The 21,968-nt window shown below is 42.9% G+C and overlaps 1 protein-coding gene across 1 annotated transcript in view; it reads right to left on the bottom strand.

The window, feature by feature from the left end:
* MEGF11 (multiple EGF like domains 11) overlaps nucleotides 1-21,968 on the bottom strand; it is a 211,939-nt gene that overhangs the window by 89,538 nt on the left and 100,433 nt on the right. Inside the window, 3 exon segments of the mRNA XM_086620149.1 lie at nucleotides 4,752-4,888; nucleotides 10,408-10,528; nucleotides 12,205-12,451. Coding sequence (XP_086476275.1) covers nucleotides 4,752-4,888; nucleotides 10,408-10,528; nucleotides 12,205-12,451 — 505 coding nt within the window.

Here is a 21,968-nt window from a genome sequence, read left to right as displayed (position 1 = left end):
AATCTCAAGACAAATCACTTTCACGCTCCTTAGTGTAGTATCTTCTTCAAAATTGCCAACATTTTTAATATTTGCTACACATAAAAAGGGAACCTGCAAACACTATACACAGATTGTTTTAAATTGCACCTTCCATGCACTGTTTAAAATATTTCCCTACTGGATACATTATGAAATCTGCCAAAAAGTCTGTTTCATTGTCCTACACAACCAGTTTAAGTGTTCATAATATTTTCTGTTTTGAAAAGCTCAACTAAGGTCCCAAAGAAAGGAACTGATTCTGTGCTTGACATAATTCAGTGGTTTCAAAATTCTGCAATGAGTCAGTACTACAGTTTACACGATCCACCGTGAAATACAGATATGCCTTTTCAGTTAATAAAAAAAGAAAAAGAATCCCAGAAAAGCCCAATTCCCTTATCGCATGGATGCCAGATATTGGAAATTGCCGATCAGCATTAATTTAATCCTGAGCATTGATTAAAGTGTATACTGTAAACTCCGTGGATAGAGGCAATTGTTAAATGTCTTTCTGCAGGTCATTTCACAGCTGGCAGGTGAGAGTTAACATAATGATCAGTAATAAAAGATTAACGAGTGATGCAAGCTAGGCAAAACTGCAATGAACACAGCCAGTATATCAGAAGAGCATTACTTTTGCAGCTTCAGATTATCATGTTTTACTCAAAATAAATGAACAAAGCAAAAGGCCCAGCCAGTGATTTAATTGCAGCAAGCATCAACACAGCTACGAGTTACACAATCCAAGTTCAGGAGTTCACAGGAGACCCAAAGAGAGAGGAGCCTGTGACAAACAGGAAGGGAAAGGGCTCCGAGGAACACCAGCAGCACTGGCTGCTGGCCCTGCTGCTCTCAGGGCAGTCAGCTGCAGAGGAAATAACCAGTAAAGAATGGGTGACATTAGCACTGAACCACTTCAAGCAAACGAAATGCAATGAAGAACGTATCACGATGCCTTACGTCTGCAGCGCCGTACACCGCTCTGCCAGTTAGCAGGAGAGCCCAGTACTCAGCGAGATGAATACTTAGTCAATCGTGCACTATATCATTCTATATTTATAGAAGATGAAGAATTACCTAGCAGGGAGAAAAGCATCTGGAAATGAAATATTGACGACCTAATCCATTTACATAATTAGCCTTTTTCTACTAACAATTTAACCAACTTATTTATTTGGAGATCAAGCAGCTACCACTAATGAATTTTATACAAAGAATACTAATAATGACTCCTCTGGAACATGAGAATAATCACAGCAGGGATTAGCTTTCTACTTAAACATCTTTCCTTTGCAACATATCAATCTAATGTGTCCATAGCACCACTAACAACCAGATACATTGTTCAATTAAATTACAAAATGAGCTGCTAAGCCCTAGTTATGTTTCGTGTTTAATTTACATTGCTTTCTGCCTATCTGGGGAGATTCCTATTATAATATCCACTGAACTTTAATATCTGCTATAATTATTTGGGTTGGGATAGGACTATATGGCTGTCACCTGTAGAATTAATGGAAGCAATTTCACAAAATATTAAACGTAAGACAGCCTGCTTAACAGATGAACTTAGTACCCACAACTATATTTTTTCCAGAGAAAATTTTTTCATGGAATAACGCTGTAAAGTTTTTTAGGCTTTTCTGTTTGTTTTGAAAGAGTGATCACATTTGTGCAGCAGAGACAAATGTTAAAAGCCAGCCAAAACACACTAACTTGGAGACTGCCATTCTCTCGAGAAAAGATACAGGTACAAACACAACAACAAGAGGATGAGTCTTCTCATATCGTTGTAACAAATGTGACATTTATTCTGTTAAGATTCAAGCTTGAGGTTTAATGGCAATATGGAAAACAAAGCCAAACCAGTATGTTCACTGTTCCAGTCAGCCACTGAATTCTTAGACAACCCATCCTCAGCTCCTAACTGTGCTTCTGCTATTACTCCTTTCCAGTTCACAAACCATACATTTACATGACGTATCCAGGCATTTCAGCAGAGCACAAAGCTGCCTGGAGTTATTCACAGTGCTTGCCAGTTTCCTAGATATTTAGTGCGGTGCCACTTCCTGGAAAACAGGTAGGGAACAAAGTATGGCAATTACACTTACAGACACCTTTATGACCATTTCCTCTCCACAACTATTTACCTAACTATACGTTATTATCGTCTACGCCGGGTGATGAGCTGTGGTATTATATAGAACTTATTGACAATTTTAAAAGACGATAGTAGATAAAGTGTATTTACGTTTTTATTGTTGTTATTCACAGTATCTGCTATTATTAAGAACATTTTTTCAGTGTCTTGTAAAATTTTCAAGCAAAAACTATTTTGTTGTGCAGCAGCATTCTTCCGGTACTCGCAATTATACTGTAACACTGCACCAGCTGCATGAGATCCAGAAAGTAAACCAGACTTTAAGCTAAAATGGTGCTGACTAATGTGTCCCACTGTCCGTGCTGCATGAAAACATAACTCAGCAAAGCAATTTAGACTTTTTAAAGACCGTGTGCCTGCTCCTGCCCTGGCTGAAATCAATGGGCAGCCTACTCTTAGCTGATGGCGCGGTACGGCTGCGCAGAACAAACCTGTACAGGCAAAGTGCTGCCGTAGCCCCCGTGAGAGGCAGAACTCCAATGGAACAGAATGGGCCTGAGGTTTCACTTCCCTTATTGAGGGCTGATTATCGAAAGGTGGGAATTTCTAGGCTAATACAGTTTTTCCCTGCTGCTTCAAGAGCTTTCTGAGCTGCCCGTTTACCCAACTTTCTCCTGTTCTCACTCATCCTTCCGCACGCCTGCGTTTCTGCTCTTCTGCCTCTCCCTGCAGTGCCTGCCTTTCACTTCCCTGCTCCAGGAGGAGGCTGGTGAGCCATTCCTAAGGGTTTTGCGTGGGTACAGGTCTACAGTGAGACCTTCTCTTGGATTCGTTTCCACCTCTTCCACCTGATCATGCCGTATTTTCTCCCTCCCTGCATCTGTCTTCCCAAGCCCCATCTCTCTCTAGAGTCCAAATCTCTCTCTCTTTTCTCCAAGTACAGACCTGAAGAGCCCACACTGCCACTTTGCTCGTCAGGTCTGCCCTGTAGTGCCTCTTCTGCTCAGTCTCTCCCCAAGCCACCTTCTCCAGCCCCTCTCTACAGGAGATCAGTGGCAAAAACCTCTGCCTTTGGCAGCAGGCAGAACCAGGTCTTCTGCTTTCTACTCACCATCTCCTTTCCTCATCCCCAAAGATCCTTTCTCTGCTTTTACTGATGGAGTGTGTTAAGTGTTGCAGGCAGTTCAGCCGCTCTGTTACTGTTCTTTCCCTGTGCCACATGCCTGTAGCAGAGCCAGCTCTTCTGCTGCATGTCCTCCCTCGTGGCTGGGGGCTATATTGGCAGCCGAGCAAAGCTGGCTCAGCTGCAGGCTGGGAGCTCCCAACAGCTCCAACACTGTTGATTCACCTACAGCCAGAAATCCATCCCGGTCTGCAACAACCAAATGAGGAGACCTAGAGACAGAGAGCCTCTGTCAGCCTTCGTGAGGGTGGCCAGAACTGGAGACAGCTTGTGATTGAAGTGTGGTCACCAGTGTAAGGGTCCAGGCTGCACAGTTGCTTCCTTTAGTGAAAATATCTCCAAAAGGAGAGAAAGAGAAAACTTTGGTTAGCAGCAGTGCTTATATGGTACCCTATGGCTGAAATCCCTGTCTCCAAATGGAGGATGGGGGAAGAGAGACACATTGATATCTTCTCTGCTATATTAATTTGAAATAATCAGTATTTCCACCATGATCAGCCACATGCAAATCCTGACATAATCTCCTGAGCCGCCTCCAATTATCGCTGTTGATAAATGGAAACAAGGAACTTCCACATTTAATGGCAAAGAGCATGGCCTTCTGAACCCCAGCACAGTGTTGAAGGTTGGTCTCTTTGTGTGCTACAAAGACTTGCTGATTGTACAAAGAAACAGGAAATGAGAAATTCCGATGAGCTTTGCTGCATAAAAGTATAATTGCAGCAAAAGTCAGTATACTGATACTAGCTTGTTCTAGCTAATAAAAAAGGGAAGATAGAGGAGAAAGGGCTCTAGCACAGCATGCACTAGTGAGCTGTGCCCACGGTCTCTGGAAATGAGAGCTTGTCTAACCACAGCTTCCCCACCATGGCTAGTGCTGCTGGCAGGGTCAGCTGGAGGGCCAAGCCAACACGTCTTACAATCCCACCCTGACTTGGCTGTGTAGTCATTTTGCTGAATCCATGACACCTCTGTAAAACAATATTATCATCTTCTCTGATCGATTTATGGGTGAAGGCTCTCGTTTATAAATTTCGAGGATTTATCACCTTTTGTTGGTGTCTGAGATGGATCAGTGCTGCAGCAGCACAGAGGGGCTGAGGGGAACATTAAACTGCTGCATTGCTTACTCTTGAGGATATTAATTTGTATAAATATAGTTCATTTACATATCTTGTAAACATGTAATGCTCTCTATTAAATTTATCACTGTAAATATCTAAATTAAATTTAATCCATTAAATTTTAAAAGTTATATTAAAAAATCCTGTAAATGGAGAGCATTGCCAATAAAAAGTAATAACATTGCCACATTTATAATGCTTCAACTGCTTCAGAAGGATGAACCTAATTGGAGCAATAGAAACATAATACCATTTTTCAGAGAGTAAGATGTCCTAGAAGGGATAACAAATATTGCCAATTCATGGTTTGGGGTTTTTTTACCTGTCTCCCACATAGCCAGCTGTACAGATGCATTTTCCTGTCACGGGATCACAGTGTCCTCCGTTGTGGCATGGACAGTCCTGGCTGCAGTTAATTCCAAATGTTCCAGGAGGACATGGCTGTGCACACACCAGCCCCTGGTAAGGTTACAGAAAGAGCAATATTTCAGTCAACATTCATAATGCAATAAATTTCTATATGCAGCTTGGATGTTTATTGTCCTTCTTGCTAAAACTAGATCTAAGCGTAGCAGCAGTATTTTTTCTAAGATGGGCTACAGACAGTCTCAAAATTCTGCAGCTGGGGTGGCAGGATATTCACTGCCCCTTGGAGAGATGCAGGAAGGCTTGGGAGAGATTAAAGGCAACCAGAGAAGGTTACAAAGCTGTGCATGTGCTGGTGGGTGGGTTTTTTTTGTGAAATAGAGAGTGAGAAAAGTTGTTGGACCTACCCTAGGTAAGTGTCACAAAGTGAACATTTGGGAAGAGAGGGGTTGTTGGAAAGGCTGCACTGGGAAGATGAAGTTCTGCTAGTTGTAATAGTCTATGATGATCTCTTCTTTTCAGATAGCTCCATTTCATCCCTAGAAGACCAAATCCAACTGCTGGAGAAGTCTTCCGCTACTCTTCAGATCGGACCTAATTCATTCCCTCTACCCTCATCCAGCCCCTACACTCATCGTAGAAAATGGCATCTGCAATGCTTTGCCTAAGCCATGGAAGAGGCAGGACAGGAACAAGAGACTGGGACAGTTGCAGAAAGCCACTAGTGATGACATACAAGCAACCTAACTCTCCACATCAGCAGTGCGGCAGCTTTTTGGTCAGAAGAAGTGATTTTGCAAAGGAAAATCTGCCTAATCCCTGAACACTGGCTGGATGCATCATCCAATACCCTCCCAGCTCCTTATCCCCAACCCTGGGGACATATCTCAGTCCCTGACCTGCCTCAAATCCACAGCTTGATAGCTACCTCCTTCTCTCATTTTATGCTCCCAGTCCTCTGCTCTCCTGCCTTTTTATTCCAGTTCACCCCAAATCCTTGCTGCAAACTCTCTTTTAGTCCTCTCCTTCATCCAGATCCAAATCCCTACATCTGAGTTGCTTCCTCCTTCCCCTCCCTGCTTAATCATCCCTGAAAGTGAAGAGAAGACGGACTGTCATTCTTGGTTGTGCACTCTGGTCCTGCTCATCAGGAAAAGGAATTGCTGGGCAAGCCTTATTCCAGCTGTTCAGCTCCAAGGCAGAAAATGCTTACCAGGGTTGTGTCCTTCGAGAATTTATCTGCCAAACTCAGGTGATTTTCCCCAAAGTATCACATAACGCCCCTTGCCAAGTATCAAGGTCTTACAAGGATCTCCCTAGACTTTCTTAGAAATTGTATGACTGTTTTTTTTATGTGAGCAAACATAAAACCTGAGGCTGGCATCCAGCTGAGTAACTCCAGCCAAAACAAGCCTGGCAGTGCTGTGATCCGAGGATGGGGTCCTCTAATGGAATATATTTGGCAACAGCAGCAAGCGATGCTGCTGCCAGTGCCATGCACAGTGCACAGTGTTTGATAGAAACAGTGTTGTTCTGTCCCTATTATTACCTTGTTTTAATCCCTCAGAAGTCTTATTTCCCTCACCAAGCCCCAGAGGCTCTGAGTTTTGAACAAAGCCTGTACTAGACAAAACTTACACCCAACATAAACCAGGAACATAATGGCCACTTCCACTCCTTGGGGTTCTTGCTCAACAGTTTGAGGAGTTGAGCAATATCAACAACCCAAAAGTGGAGAGGCTGCTCTTCAATGTAATCTTAAAGCAGATGCTTCAAGCTTTTCCTAACCAGTGATAGGTGGCTCCTTGCCTGTACAATAGACAGGTTGGCCTCAGTTCAAGAACATTCAGATTACAGTGTTGAAAAACTGGTGTCTCTGGACTTGAGCAATACACAACACTATATATCAGAAAATGTAAGTATCCATTTATCTTGATAATAAATACTTTCTCTCTTCATGTCTTAAAAGGAACAGGATTTCTATCAACAAATGATGAGAAAGCAATACTCTGTGATGCATCCCCCCGGAGCCAAGAGAATCTTTAGGCATACTTTTTGCATTAATATGTACTAAGGGAATCCAAAACATCACTCTCTGGAGGATCAAATGTCAGACCAACGTTTTCTGCTGCTTCTACATCTAATCAGTAAAGTTCACCCCATCAGCACCTTTTTAAGGCCCTGATCTCATCAGCTTCTGCTTTTGACATTGTTTGCTACATTAGTACCATTTTGTAGCCTAGAAAAGATATTTTTCTGCTCCATTTTTTCACGCCCTCCCCCCCAAGTCTAAAATCCACAACAGAAAGGAAAATAGACAAAAATACAAATTGTAGCTGCTTCACGAAGCCCAGGGGCAATGAGAAAGAAGCGATTAGCAGAACGTGTTGTATTAACACAGCACCACGATGCAGAGCCTTGAGAAGGAGATCTGGGACCAAACGGGGTGTGTTGCCAGTGACAAATGTTCTGCCACGTAAGGAAAGATTGCTGCTTTCCTGAGCACGGAGATCTAGTCCTTCAGAAGTGTTTCTCACAAGCATTGTAAATGCTAAATTCAACTTCCCTCCCTACTTCCTGAGAGTGCTCAGAGAGTTTAATACTGCAAATGAGAAAGATGTATAGAATTAAACCTGTGAATTGTTAATGAGGCCCTAAAGCAGCCACCCACTAACTCCCACAGCCATGAAGACACAGAAATAGCAAAAGCCCAACATCACAGTATGCTGGAAGCCACATTTTGTTGACTAGTTCACTGAGGTATGTTGTTAGCCATCATCCTCTTGGTGAAAAACCCATGGGACAGTAAAATCTCACAGGACACAGTTCGTATAACTTGCTGTGCTTTTGGGAGAGCCTGCACTAGGTGGGAGGAAGCAGGAGGATAGAAATATTACAAGTAATAAAAGAATCAGGCTTTGAAGATGGCAGATCCAAGGAAGAGCCCAAGAACCCTAGAATTCCCTCCTATTCAACTTATTGTCTCCCCTTGCATATCCCACAGGTAAGCAAGCCCCTTAGGGAGCTGAGCTGATGGTAATAAGCCTACCCTAGGAAAGAATACAAATCTCAGCTCACCTAGCAGCAGTAAAATCCAAGTGAATTTGCACTTGTAGAAGTCCAGGGAGAATTCTCTCCTTCCAACATGATGGTATATTCAATACATACGTGCAGTCTCAAGCCTCAAAATCAGCAAGTAGAACTCCTGATGTCAAAGAAAGGCTATCCATGGTGTGAAATAAAGTGAATGCTGTCTAGCAATCCCATCTCCCTTGCTCATTTACAGCCCACTCCTGTCTCGCTTCCCAAACCATTCCAACCCCAAAGAGTTAAAAACATGGCATGAAATTTCTTTTTTTTTTTTTTCCCCTCTCTCTGTGTACTGAATTACCAGCTTTTCATTAAAACCCTGGAGAGACCCTTTATACTTAAAATCTCAACATTTACAAGCTGAGTGCTTTTACTTATAATTTCAGTTTCTTTCCCCAGAATACTTGATCTCTTTTCAATTTTCAGTTATGCTTGTTTCAAACATCAATTGTTAACTCCAGGGTTTCTCTGGGGACAGAGAAGCCAACAACACAGTTTTCAGGAAAGTCTCTCTGGGCCACTAAAAATTCCAAGCTGTAAGGAACAGGGCAGAAGTGGGCCAGAATACACGACCACAGGCGCCGTGCAGCCCCAGTGCTGAGGCTTTTCTTTAGGCTCTATGCTGCATCTTAAAACACCTCTAAAAACTTCCTGCTCTCTTCTAATATTCTTCTATCACTCAGTGATTTTTTAATTTTGCAGAAAAAGAGAAAACTTCTGATAAAATACAGGTAAGGAAGAGTACAGCAAAACAACTCAGATCTTCAGAAATATTGGCAGGCAGAAGATGAGAAGAAAAAAATAACCTAAAAGCAATATTTTTATGTTAATCACTTCATCAATCACTTCTTAGGGGCAGTGACAGAATGGACTGACAGGCCCTCAAAAATATTTGAGTGGCTTCCTTTATGCTTTAGCTCCAGTACTCTTTAGGAAAGAACCTTTCCTCTATCTCCACCGAATGCCAGTTGAGGGTAAGGTGCCATATTCTTACCTTTCTGAAAAATTTTGCCTGCTTTGTCATTTGAAGAGGAATAACATCGCCATCATCTTTGCCATGACTTGTCAAGTTAGAGAAACTCTAACTCTCCAGTTAGAGATTTTTTCATATAGAGCTTCCACCAAAAATTATGGGCAGCAATGTTCTCCATGTTGCTGCCCGATAGCCCCCAGCATCTCATGGTTGGTACTTTTTAACTGAAAGCAGCTGTGTCATCAAATGGAGGCAGCATCTGCTGTGCTAATCTAAAGGAACAGAAACTTCTCTCTCAGCCCTTAAACGTTTCAACAGGTAGAAGGTCTACATCAGATGGCATAGTTGTAGGATGATCTTCAGGGTCTCCCACGTATTAAAATAAAAAGTCACAGTACTTGTATGCATTAAAATCCAGCAAGATTGCCAAGAGACTAATTGTCAGGTACAGGAAAAATGCCAGGAAATTTAGTCCAGCTAAATGGTATGTAGGCCTGTGAGACCTGGCAAACCCCGAGAGACTTAATTATTACATTATTGATGAAGTTGAGGACGTTTAAAATGTTTGGCCTTGCTTTCTTGACACAAAGGATTAAAGGTTAGGGCAATCTGCTCTCTCTGTGCACCGCCCGATGCAAGCGGATCTATCGCAATCGATGGGAATTCTGCCTGAGTACGGACAGGACACCGAACTCGCCTCTGTGCCCTACACACGGTCCTGCTTTAACGACTGAATTCCCTCTGGCTTCTCCCTCTCTCCTGAAGGGCAAACAGGACAGTGCTTTTGACAATGTTGAGCTGAGCTTTGAGCTTTCTGTCCCATGTGAGGGCAGTGTCAAAAGGTGCAGGGAATATTCCGAGGAACTGTACATCAGAGACAATTTTTTTGTCTCTTTTCCCGCACAGAAGCGTAGTGAGTAGTCACTGTTTTCTTTACTGTTGTTTGTTTAAGTCTATGATGATGGCTACCAGTTGTAGACTGGTGGCCTGTCTGTGTAAGTGCTTTGCACATATAACAAAGGTAATTCCAGTTTCAGAATTGTTAGAACCTCGTGACAAGAAATAGCAGATACACCTCACAAGCACACAGGGAAGGCGTTTGCTGAGACAGTCATAGAATCATAGAATGGTTAGGGCTGGAAGGGACCTTCAAAGGTCATCTAGTCCAACCCCCCTGCAAGGAACAGGGATATCTCCAACTAGATCAGGTTGCTCAGGGCCTCGTCCAACCTGGCCTTGAACGTCTCCAGGGATGGAGCATCCACCACCTCTCTGGGCAACCTGTTCCAGTGTTCTACCACTCTCATGGTAAAAAATTTTTTCCTAATATCCAGTCTGAATCTACCTCCCTCTATTTTAAAACCATTACCCCTTGTCCTATCACAACAGGCCCTCCTGAACAGCCTCTCCCCATCTTTCTTGTAGGCCCCCTTGAGGTACTGGAAGACCGCTATAAGGTCACCCCAGAGCCTCCTCTTCTCCAGGCAGTCAACAATTAACTCCCTATTCTAACCTCTAAACGGGAGATGAGTATGAACAAACTACACACCATCCAGCCAGGAGGACAGGAGCACTCCCCAGTGATGTGGTGGCAGACTCCTCCGTTCTGGCAAGGGCAGCGCAGCTCACACTGGGCTCCGTGGCTGCCTGGGGGACAGCGCTCTTCACAACTTTGTGGAGAGAGAAGAAACAAAAAACAAAGAGATCATTTAAAAGGACTTACAGGAAACAGTAAATGAGGAAAATCCACAACACAGGTCATCATGGGAGTCCTTATGCAAATTCTGAAACCTCAGTAAGTCTCAGCTGGCATTAGTGATTAGCCAAGATCTCTTTTATTTCTGCTAGGGTTATTTGTGTGCCATGGATCCCATCCTGTAAGGCTGACGCATGTGTGTAATCTGTATGCATGTACCAAATTCCACCCATCTCAACAGGACAACTTATATCCATTAAAACAGCCCAGGAAAGTACGAGCTGCAGGATGAAGCCCTCAATGTGAATTATACGGCACGGCAATAAAAGAAGCTGCAAATAGAATAAAAGGATGGGATTAAAATGCTTGAAATTTCTCCAGTCACTACTAAACGTTAACATTTGCAGTGTATAATGGACTGGCAAGAACTCAGCATCATTTAAAGGCTATTCAAACTCGCTGAGTCTCTCTCAGTGTTCATGGGGGGCCAATGTAAGGCTAGTCCCTGCAAAAAAACAGCGTCTCCTACATTTGCACGTTGGTGCTTTTCAGCATTGCTTCTTTCTCTAATCCCAGGTTCTGAAACTACAGCAGGTTCTTCCCCTAACTGACTATCCTCTGATGAGGATGTTCATACAACACATTGTGGGTCGGCCCTGCAAGTACTTACAGCTGAGAGCTGACACGCTAATGTCAATGGGACCACTCCTAATAGTAAGCAGAGTCTTTAGCAGTGAGTGCTTCCAGGACTGAGGTCACAAGTCTATGAGGAAATCAGGTACTAAATAAAATATTCAAAAGGCATATCACTTATTTATGAGGGTTAATATTGTCTTTATTTTTTACCTTCCCCTTCATGCAGGTCAACAAATAATATTAGACGGGAAAAGTATTAAGCCACCTGTAACAGATCTCCCAACTTCAGTGACTAAATTATCTTTTCCCCTTAAATAATTCTGAAAAACATAATTACTTCTGAAACTACTGAAAGATCTCTAATGAGAACTGATGTTACACTGTGGGCAATTTTAAACAAGGAACTATTGCTGGCTGTCCTAAAATTAATATGCAGATTTTGTGAATCCTACTGGTAAACTTTCAGTGTGGTGGATGGGGATTTAGCCACATGATTCTCGTTAAAGTTAATAGGAGTCACACCGCTAAATCCCTGCTCACGACGATAAAAATTTACCCCCTAGATAGTAAGCTGATATAGTTAACAGTAATGCTTCCTCAGATAGAAAGTCAAATAAATTGGGGATGGTAAGTCCCATTTGATACTGCACTGGATTGCTAATGAGTTGAATGTCCAAGTGCTATAAAACTTCAACTGTAATTTGGATTGTGTTCACATACCGAAATTAGGAGCAGGTACAGTTGTTGGACAAGCTGGAAAATATAATGGATTTTTAAGCTCACTTTAGCACTAAATTTTATTTTATTAGGCAGACAGGCATAATTAGCAGCAAAAAAAAAAAAAGAGATTTTCCTTTATTTAGTCTCTCTGAAATTCTGTTACCTGATTTCAGCAAAGGAAAGCGTGTAATATAGAGACTGTGTAAATTTTGCCAATTACTCGTTGCATTAAAGGCAGTCAAAGCAAGGCTGCTAAACGACGTGGGAGTAAAATACACCTGTCATTGAACTTACAACACCCCCGTGTACCCGGGAGCACAGTGACATTCCCCGGTTCTGTGGTCGCAGGTCGCTCCGTTGTGACACTGGCATTCCAACTGGCAGCCCTTGCCGTAGCTGCCCGGCTCGCAGAGCTCTTCGCAGCGCCAGCCTCGGTACCCGTCGGCGCAGACGCAGGCCCCCGTGATGGGGTTGCAGAGGGCCCCGTTCTGACACTGGCAGCGGTTGCTGCAGTGGGGTCCCCAGTGGTCGCTGTCGCACCCTGGAAAACAAACAGTCCTTTACCAGGATGCTCAGGAAAGCGCGTCGCGAGCATCTCGCCCCAGCCTCTTCCGCTCAGGCTGGCAGGCAGGCAGAGGCACTTCATGCCAGGAACTTTCTAAAGGGCCCCCAGATTTTCTAAAACTGCCCCCCCCGATCCAGCGATGTACTTCAGCATGCAAGGAGACAGCAGCAGGAGCGTTATACCTCAATTTGAGGGCTTGTTTAACACCCTTATTGGATCAGGACCTGAATCTTTTAATATCCTGTTTCTTAGTGCTCTTAGATAGCTGGAAGGAATGAATTTATAGTGGAATTAGATGCAGAGGATCACATCCTGACTGCGGTGCAGTTAATGGCAGGTAGTATTGCCAAGCAAATCCTGTAGATTTAATAATCTCATCAAATATTGTTTCTTTACACTGTTCCCATAAGATAATACACACGATAATCTCAAGAAGACTTTCTCCTTTGATGCTGGTTTTTTTTTTGGGTTTTGGTGTTTTTGCTGGAGTAAAGAGATGGTAGGGAAGAAAAACACTGGAGACAGGATTTCATGAGGCCAACCAGGCTTAGGGATGAAGGTGTGGAGTGTGTATGTCAGGTAATTTCTGTGCTAGCAATGGTGTGTACTGGCAATACCGAAGAGTCCCAACCCCTCTGGCCATTGAAACGGAGAGGAGGTTCCCTATAGAACGCATTAAGGCACAGTGAGAACCCTTCACATGGCAATGCTGCCTGATCCCTTCTCCTCGTTTGAGGACCATATGCAGGATGAGAGAGGAAAGTCAGCACTACAGGAACAGTTTGATCCTGGTGTGCTACAGAAACAGCCATCAGCACCTGCAAAACACCCATTTAATACGCACGCATACTAAACTGACGGCTTAAAGCAAACACCTGGAGGTTAAGGCTTCCTCAGGTCAGCAGAAAATCAAGGATTTCTTCAGTAAATCCTACCCTCCACTTAGTAGCCTTTGGCTATAGCTATGCCAAGGGCGAAGAAAAACATCATTTTATTCAGAATGGAGCTGTTGGCAAAATCCCTGGTAAAGACACAGTTTCAGTTTCACCTTCAGAGAGGTGGTTTCACTTACACCAACAACTCTTCTGCTACTGTAAAATCCACTGCCATGTGGGAAAGGAGTGTGTAATCCCAGCAAGAGAGCTGTCTTCACAAATTCTTTTATTTGCAAACATGTAAACTAATCCCCAGGGGATGCTCGCTGCTTCCCAGGCCTGGATCTGTTTCCAGCCTTAGCGAGGTAAATGTAAAGCCCACTTAAGCCTGATGCTCTTATCCTAGAAATTTCACAGCCCTCTCCTTCTGCGGTACGTGGCTATAAACACACAGTGGAAGACTATCTATTGGTTAATTTTGGCAATATTTTCATCCTTCTTCTTGAGAAGGGGGATACTCATTGGTCAATCTGAGCATATTCAGCAGAAAAAGAAGAGAGACTTTACTCAGTCCGCACTGAGTACAAATTTACAAACTTGTGTTTCTTGAGCAACAGTGTTAAGGGCCAAAATAAACCCAGGAGAAGACAATTCCAGGGTCCCCAGAAGCATCTGCGGGGTCTTACAGGATGCACCTGCAGAGAGATGGTTCCGTGTCCCGCAGAAAGCAGAACGTGCAACGTGCCCCTGTGTGTAATCCTGCTCCTGCCTCACGCTCCATATTTTATTGCTTTGCCTCATTTTTCCCACAGCTGTAAACGGGGATGATAGTTCCTCACTAACACCGCTGGGAGCCAAGCAAACAAAATCTTACTCTTTATAAGTCTTAAATTATTACTGAGAATCTGTGGAAAGAGATGATCTATCTTTATTTCACATAGACACTCGCTAAGACTCTGTAAGCCTTCTGGGGCAGGGAGCAAATCTGCTGGAGCTGATGGAGTTTCCCAGCAATTTCCGTTCCAGAAACACTGATTTGTTTTCCGCAGAACTTGAACATCAAGGGATGCAGTTCTGCACCCCCACAGAGGGTACAAATCCGAACCACACAAGCATAGCCAACAGCCCTTTGCATGGCAAAGCGGAATTAAGGAATCAGACTTAACCCTGCCTGCTCCAGGGACCTGATTCCTACCTCACCACACTTCACATTAGAGCCTTAACTGCCAGACTGTGGGTTGCTCTGGGCTGATAGCATTCCAGCTGCAATTAATTTGCTTAATATGAATAAATAACACTCATTAGAAGATGTGACTTATATCCTTGGTCTTCCGTGTCTCAGGTGAGTGCTCCAACCATCAGATTTGTCTGCTTGGTTTGTGTTCTTTGCTTTGAAAGAAAGTGAAGGAAAAAGCAAACCTTTTATAGGAAGGGAAAACCATTTCCCATCATCAGCTCAAGTTCACATTTACAGTGTCTGCCCCAAACAGAACTCCTTTTATGTAAATCAATCTTATTTGAACACTTATTTACTATTTATGCTTAGTCACATGCTTGCTTTCTCCCTATACCAAATTTCACTCCACAATCTAGCCAAAGGGAAGAGCAAAATGCTGAAGTAAAGAGCAGAAATTCCTCTAATTGGCTGTAAAATCATAAAAAAAACCCAAATCTGGATAATAAAAGAAGCCTGCAGTGACCAGAAAAACAGCTGGCAGTTAGACAGACTTTTCCAAAGGCTTCTAAGTACAAGGCATCAGCGAGCACACACTGCAACATTCAGTATGTTAAGCCCAAAGTAGCTAGCCAAAATGTTTTAATTATCTATGAAATAAAACAGCTTGGCATACCAGATAGCTACTAAGAATGTGAATTTCACGGGGATTTATTAGGGAGAGGACATAAAAATGAGGATTAAAGTGCATCTGAATGCTCATGGAAGACAGAAAAAAACAGAATTACAAAAAGATGGGGCTTGTACCGTGTCTCATTTACAGGGTCTGACACAGCCTTTGCACTTGTCAGGCTTCTTGTCATGTTCCTAAAAAAACCTACAAGCAGGGTTTGACTACAGTTCTGTCAATGGTTTGAAACTGGAGTCACAGCACGTGTGTATGACCAAGGTGAACATCCTGTTGTCTCTCTAGTGACGGATGGTACATCCACAATGACAAGTTGGCCTCTTCTAGATTGAAGTCTTTACCTCAGACGGTAAAGATCTTCTGCTTTTAGCTGTCAGTTCAAGCCCTATGTATGTCACAATGAGCAGAGCCATTTCATGCAGTATCAATCCATCCACTGCTGACTAATAGCAAAGGGAACTGCCCGAAATTCATTGGCAACGTGTCAGTGTAATATTTGTGATAATGAAATATCATCCTCGCCTGATTTTATGCTGCAGTAATCTCACATGAAAATAAGGTCTTTGTTGCTCAAAGTTTATCAGTTCCTTTTGGTTTGCTCTTCCCCTTTCCTGTAGGTCCTCTATTGCAGTGAGAGACTGTGGAGTTGCACAGTTGATCTCACTGGGACATTATGTGATATTTATATTGTGATAACTCATAGGTCTGCACTGTGGTAACTCCTGTACCTCCACAAAGGTAGGCAGATACAGAGTTGATAAGCTAAATCCAAGTACTTATTCATGTAAGTAATTCCACTGAGCTCAATCGTACCACTCGTGTGAGACTACTCAAGTGGATAACTAGCTATGGGATTGAGGTGTAGTAGTTCCAGCTAGAAAATTAAAAAAAAAAAAAAGAAGAAACTCAAGACTTCAGCAACCAAGACATATACTTTCTATATACATCAGTGTGGCAAATCCTAGCTGGTGTGTGACAGTGGTTCCAGTTTCTGAGATACAGCGTGAAGCAGCCTCAGAGCTTCGGGATCGTCAGCACCGCTTCTTCTACGGGCACAGAGAGGCCGTTTTAAAATACAGCCCAAGCCCAGCACAGTCTAATCCTCCTCTTGTTGATAGTCTCTATGTGTTACCATAATGGAAATAAATAATAACAGCAACAACATGTGAACAGAAAGCTGATTAAAGCTTACACAAGAGCTATGCTGTAAATGCACACACCATTAAAAACGTCGAAATGATGCAGAGACTTTAACTACACCATCAATAAGAAAAGCAACCTGAGAGTGGTGATGTCAGGGAGGTACAAATGCTCCCCTTGGACTGCACGTGTGGATGTCAATACCATGAGAGATGAGTCTGAAGCAGCTCGTGCTCTCTTGGGAGATGCTACCTTAAAGGGAGCTGCCATATTTCAGGTCACGTGCTAGCATTCCCTGGCAAACGTGCTAACTTCCTCACTTTTTCTCCTTCGAAAATATGACTGGAGATTAATTGCTACCAATAAAAACGAATACAACTCTGTAAAAGATGACGCTGGGTGCCTGAGCATAATTACAGTTGTCTGCATACGGCCGCGTGACAGGTGAAAGATTCATCCCTCGGTGCAAAGCTTGCTCAACGCAGCACGAAGTGTTTTCCTCTCTGCATCCCTACCCCCAGCCCGAAGCCTCGGTGCCATGTGGAAGGGAGGGCTCGTTACAGCAGGCTCTGCGTACCCACCCCGCTACGGTCGTGCACGACATCCTGTTCCCAATTCTGCCCTGGTAAATACACAACGAGGACACATTGGAAGTGCTGCTTCACTCCCAAATGGCTGGTTTCCCCTCCAGGAATGACGAGTGGATTGCTGCGTTCTGGGTCAATAGAGCTATCCCAGTATTTAGTGCAGCAGCACGAGTCAGAAGCAAACACACAAAGTTGAAAATTTAGCAGATAAATAAAAGGACTCCCAAGGAAGGGACAACATTTATCAAGTGACTTATCCCAACAAGAAAGAGTCAAAAATGCTCTTCCTGCACGTGTCTCTTTTTACAGCTACTGACCACTCCTGTACTCCAGGTGTGCAGAGTCAGTGGGACCTTCATGAACATTCTGCAGAAGGCACAGCCAAAAAAAATCAAGTGGTCGATTTTCTGAGCCGAAGGACTCAGGACCAGATTTGGCTCCTGGTGATGTTCAATTAATCCACGCTTTAAAGGAACTTCCTGCAAAATTTGCTAAAGCACAGAATGTACCTCATAGTGAATAATCAATATTCTGGAATATTTCCAAATTCAGTTTGAAATGTTTAAATGAGACATTAGCCTCTAAAAAATGCAAACAGGAAATAAAATTAATTTACTAAATCTAGGAGGACATAGTTTAAGATAGATTATTTTAGAATTTATTTTGAAATTAGGGCTAGATTCTCCCGTTAATATAACTGTACTGCTGCAGAATGATTGTATGAATACGAATTAAGGTGAAATGCAGCCTGAACTCTGGGTGGGGTTTTTTTGGTCTAATTCAGTTTTGGAATCTGACTGGGTTTTAAATGGTTGGCCCAGCTAATGCAAAGCAGGCAAAGAAACAGCAAAAGCTAAAACATATGCCTGGATGCAGTGAATAAAAAACTAAAATAATCAATTAGCTTTTTATTCCCTGCACTCAGCTCAATAGGAAAATTATAGTCCCTGTATTGAGCTGATAGCTACTCACTGCACAAACGTGATCCGTTTTGGCACAGCTCAACACCTTTGGAAACAGCAGCCAAGACTGCGATAGGTTTGAAACACGGTCCATGAAGAGGGAATCCCCTTACAATGCCAGTTCACACCACTTCCCGTTTGGCTCTGAGCAACGGCGAGTCCCCCACGTGCTGGCACGGCAGGTGACAGCAACGGGCTTCTAAAGGCATGAGCCCGTGTCTCGAAAAATCACCCGCTCATCTGCTTGATTCTAAACAAAAAAAATGGTTTATCTTAGAAACTGTTTATTGTACGGATGACGGCTGTCCTCAAAATCACAGGGATTTTTCAGAAATTCCCTTCAAAAATGTTCTTACAGGTGTTTCGAGATCGGCATTCTGATTCTGTGATTTCAGAATGAGGAAACCTCACCCACCCAACAGGCACACTAGTGGGCAACGGCAGATTAGGCCACACTGCTCAAACCACAGCTGATCTTCTTCTTCAGAACCATACCAAGATACTGATAATCTACCACGTAACAACATGCCTTGCTCAGGTCTGACAAATACGAGAGGTCCTATAACTGTCAAAGCAACAAATAGGTTGGATTTCTGTAAATAAATACTTTATTGAGGGACAATGAAGTTACCAATAGATTTTAATAAATAATCCTGCTCTGAATACAATTTAGATTATCTCAGCTGCGTCACAGGCAGTTAGTTGGTAGAACTGGAAACACCCAAGGTCAAGTTGAACGGGGCTCTGAGCAGCCTGATCTAGTTGGAGATGTCCCTGCCCATTGCAGGGGGGTGGACCAGATGACCTTTAAAGGTCCTTTCCAACCCAAACTATTCTGTGATTCTGTGATTGTTCATTTTCCACTGTGAGATGCTTTGTCCAGTCCCTGGCAACTTCTCTGTTATGCAGAATTTACCATCTCCAGTTTTAGCTTCAGGCTCGCTCAGTCTGTTGGTTTGAAGAATGGAGGTAAGGGAATTTTAGCTTAAATCAGTAAGCTAAAGCAGTAGGTTTTGCTTGTTAAAGTACATTTTTATATCCTTTTCACCGACAAGCTGGGACACCTTCCATGTACAGAAATCTGGCAGAGCACTGTCCCACACCCAGGGGTGTGCTCGTGTGTCCCCAGCGAAAATCCACCTGTGCTTGATCAAACTATCAAAAATGCAATTTGCAGACACTCGGTGCCACCTCTGGATAATTCATTACCTACATTCCTCAAAGATTTCATCTGTATTAAAAGCAATCTGCAACTAAAGGCTTCAGGGGCTTAGCAGGACTTCTCTCACAATTGTTCCTAGTAGCAGCCACGGGCCACTGGCTGTTTAATCTCCACGTAGTAAGTGGTCCACAGAGAGGGTGACAGCCTTCTACTCTTAGTCCATTACCCACATGTCAGAGGTTTGTTCCAGCTCATGCTGATGAACTGTCTGTCTATCAGCTTGATGACACTCTTGAAGGGATTTTTCATATTCTCCATTTGCTTTCTAAGGACAAACAAGCAAACCAGGGAACATCACGCATAAATAAGGCATTTGACTTATGTAGTTGCTGTCACAAAAGTAAGAAAATGTCAGATTAAAGGTTGGAAGTGCAGCAGTAATTCAGTACTTGAGCCTATGAATTATGCTATTTTCTTTAATGATGTGAGCACAGGGTTTACACGTCCTGCCATTTTCTGTCTTCTGAGCTTGTAGCTTTGCAGCCTTAAGGTTCCCAAACATGAGTTTCTGGTGCACCAGCGTTTTTATCTGCAGTACCAGACCTGCAGTCACAGCACACACAACTATAATGAAGAAAGTGCCACTCTCAATGTTTATGTCTCCAAGACTGCCCGAAGAATACATTTTGCATATGTAAATATGCATTTGTGAAACTATCCACCCAACTGGCAAAAACCTGAGGTTAATCTGAGGCTGGCAGAACTTGCAGCCGATCTCATTTTCCAAGTTTATAGATCAGTCTTCATGAAAAAGAAAGGAAAAGATGAGAAGGGAACATCAGCTGATTTTTCTCCAAATAGATTATTACTCACAGGAGGAAATTAATCCAATTTTATGTTTGTTTGGCTTTTTCTTAGAGACAGGAGAACAGCTTTCCATACTTCAAGAAAGATTGTACTGATTCTCTCTGAAGTTCATCGTCTGAATCAGATAAGAAACATGTGGCTGATTTAGGTCATGATTTAATCTCAGATGATGATCTCATTAGTCATTGACTCTCCAACATGTGGTACCTAATTCAATCACAGTGCTTTAGAGACCTTGCAGTTTATTTAGCATCCTCAGAGGAAACAATTGCTTTCCAAAGTAATCCTCGTTTAAAAAACATTCCTACAGTATTCTGCAGAATGCTTAGAACAATTACCTAGTTGTACATTTTTATTTCAGATAAATGAAAATGAAATCAATCTAAGTCAAAGAAAATTTGAGTATTTGGATGTCAGCCTCGTCAAATCCTGTAATGAACTCAATATATTTTGGAAGCGGCAAAATGGGAGAAATAACTTCTACTCCTGACAGATATCAAAGCGTTGTGTTTTCAGAATTTCCACCACGAGCTACTTTGACAGAGGCTTCAAAAGAAGTGAAAATTAGAACACAAAAATAATCTGAGAATATTTCCTATTTCTTTTTGTAGAAATTACTGCTCAGTTTAATGAGCCTTTGACTCCACTGACACTCTGGATGTTACAAGGAGTTTAAAGTCATGAAACGCCTCATAAGGGAGCGACAACATTCTGCACAGAACTGGCGGCTTGTCTCCTCATTATATTTTTTTTAGAGAAGATGCTGCATTCTTTAAAATGTTTTTCTAGTGTCATATTAATGGGAGGCAAAGTCTGTTCTTTAATTAGAATTTTACTGTGGTGAATTAAAAAATACAAGGGCAGAGTATCAAGAGTCTAATAAAACTAAATGAAGACACTATTTTTCCTCTGTATGAAACCCAGCAGCCTTTGCTCTGGCAAAACTTCCATCAATACTTCATTATTATTGTCTAGGACAGGATTGTAATAATAAGATCTGCAAGGAACTTCCTTCCAAATTCTGTCTTCCAACTGGGTAAAACCTCCCTCTCTCTCTTTCAACATCTATAATGGACTTTAGGTGTTTTCATAGACTATATAATGAAATTTTCCTGTAAGGCCTCTGCACAGAAGTACCACAAGTTTTGCCTGCAAGAAGGGGTAGAAACACATTTGGATATGCCTAAAACACAGCAGGACAGGTATAGAGGAAGAGACCAAGCATCCTTCAACCATCAAGTGTTGGAGAGGCCACCAGAGGGGCTCGGGAGTGCTGGCAGCAGCATTGCTATAAGGACACAAACTCTCTTCCCTTTCCCATGTCATTAATGCCAGTTGGTTCTGATCCATAGGGCTAGTCCGGCAACTGCAGGAGGCTGGCCATGCTGGATGCCCTTCAGCTTCATCCTCATCAAGCTCCCTGCACCTGGGCAGGAGAACGTTGTCCATCACCTGAGGAATCTACCATGCTGAAAGCAATCTGATCCAGCCACTGAAGTCACCTTTCCACCTTCTGTGACTGCAGCGTGGTGTTAACTGCACAGGATCGAGTGGGATCAACTCCCTTTGGCAAAGCTCTCCGGGAGACGTGCTCAGCTCTTTATTTTCCACAGCACATAAACCGAGCTTCAGAAGGTCACCCTGCTGATGTTTTGCCAGGGATGCAATACACCTTTATTTGCAGTTAAAGCAGTGCTTAAAGAAGAACAGCTTCTTGTCACTAAAACAGCAAGCCTTAGAGAGCGTGTTCCTTCTCATTCTCATTCACACGCAGGGACGTATGTGTCCCTCCACCTTCCACTGCGTGGGTCAGCATGCAAATTGACACGAGCCAAAAGACTGGCTGACCTGTGGATAAAATGGTACTATCAAGAGAGGCATATGGAAGACATGCTACAGCTAGCTAGCCTGCTTTTGTACCGTAAAGACTCACCTTCAAAGGGACGTATAAGCACATCCCTCATGCACAACTTAACACACAGGACTGACTCATCAGTCATTTTTAAAGTGGTCAATAAGCAATTTATTTTATTGCATT

This window comes from Tauraco erythrolophus, chromosome 14 (genome assembly GCF_009769465.1).
Source record: "Tauraco erythrolophus isolate bTauEry1 chromosome 14, bTauEry1.pri, whole genome shotgun sequence".
NCBI classification, from domain to species: Eukaryota; Metazoa; Chordata; class Aves; order Musophagiformes; family Musophagidae; genus Tauraco; species Tauraco erythrolophus.
The sequence above is the reverse complement of the archived record's forward strand: the minus strand, read 5'-3'. Positions and strand labels throughout refer to the sequence as shown.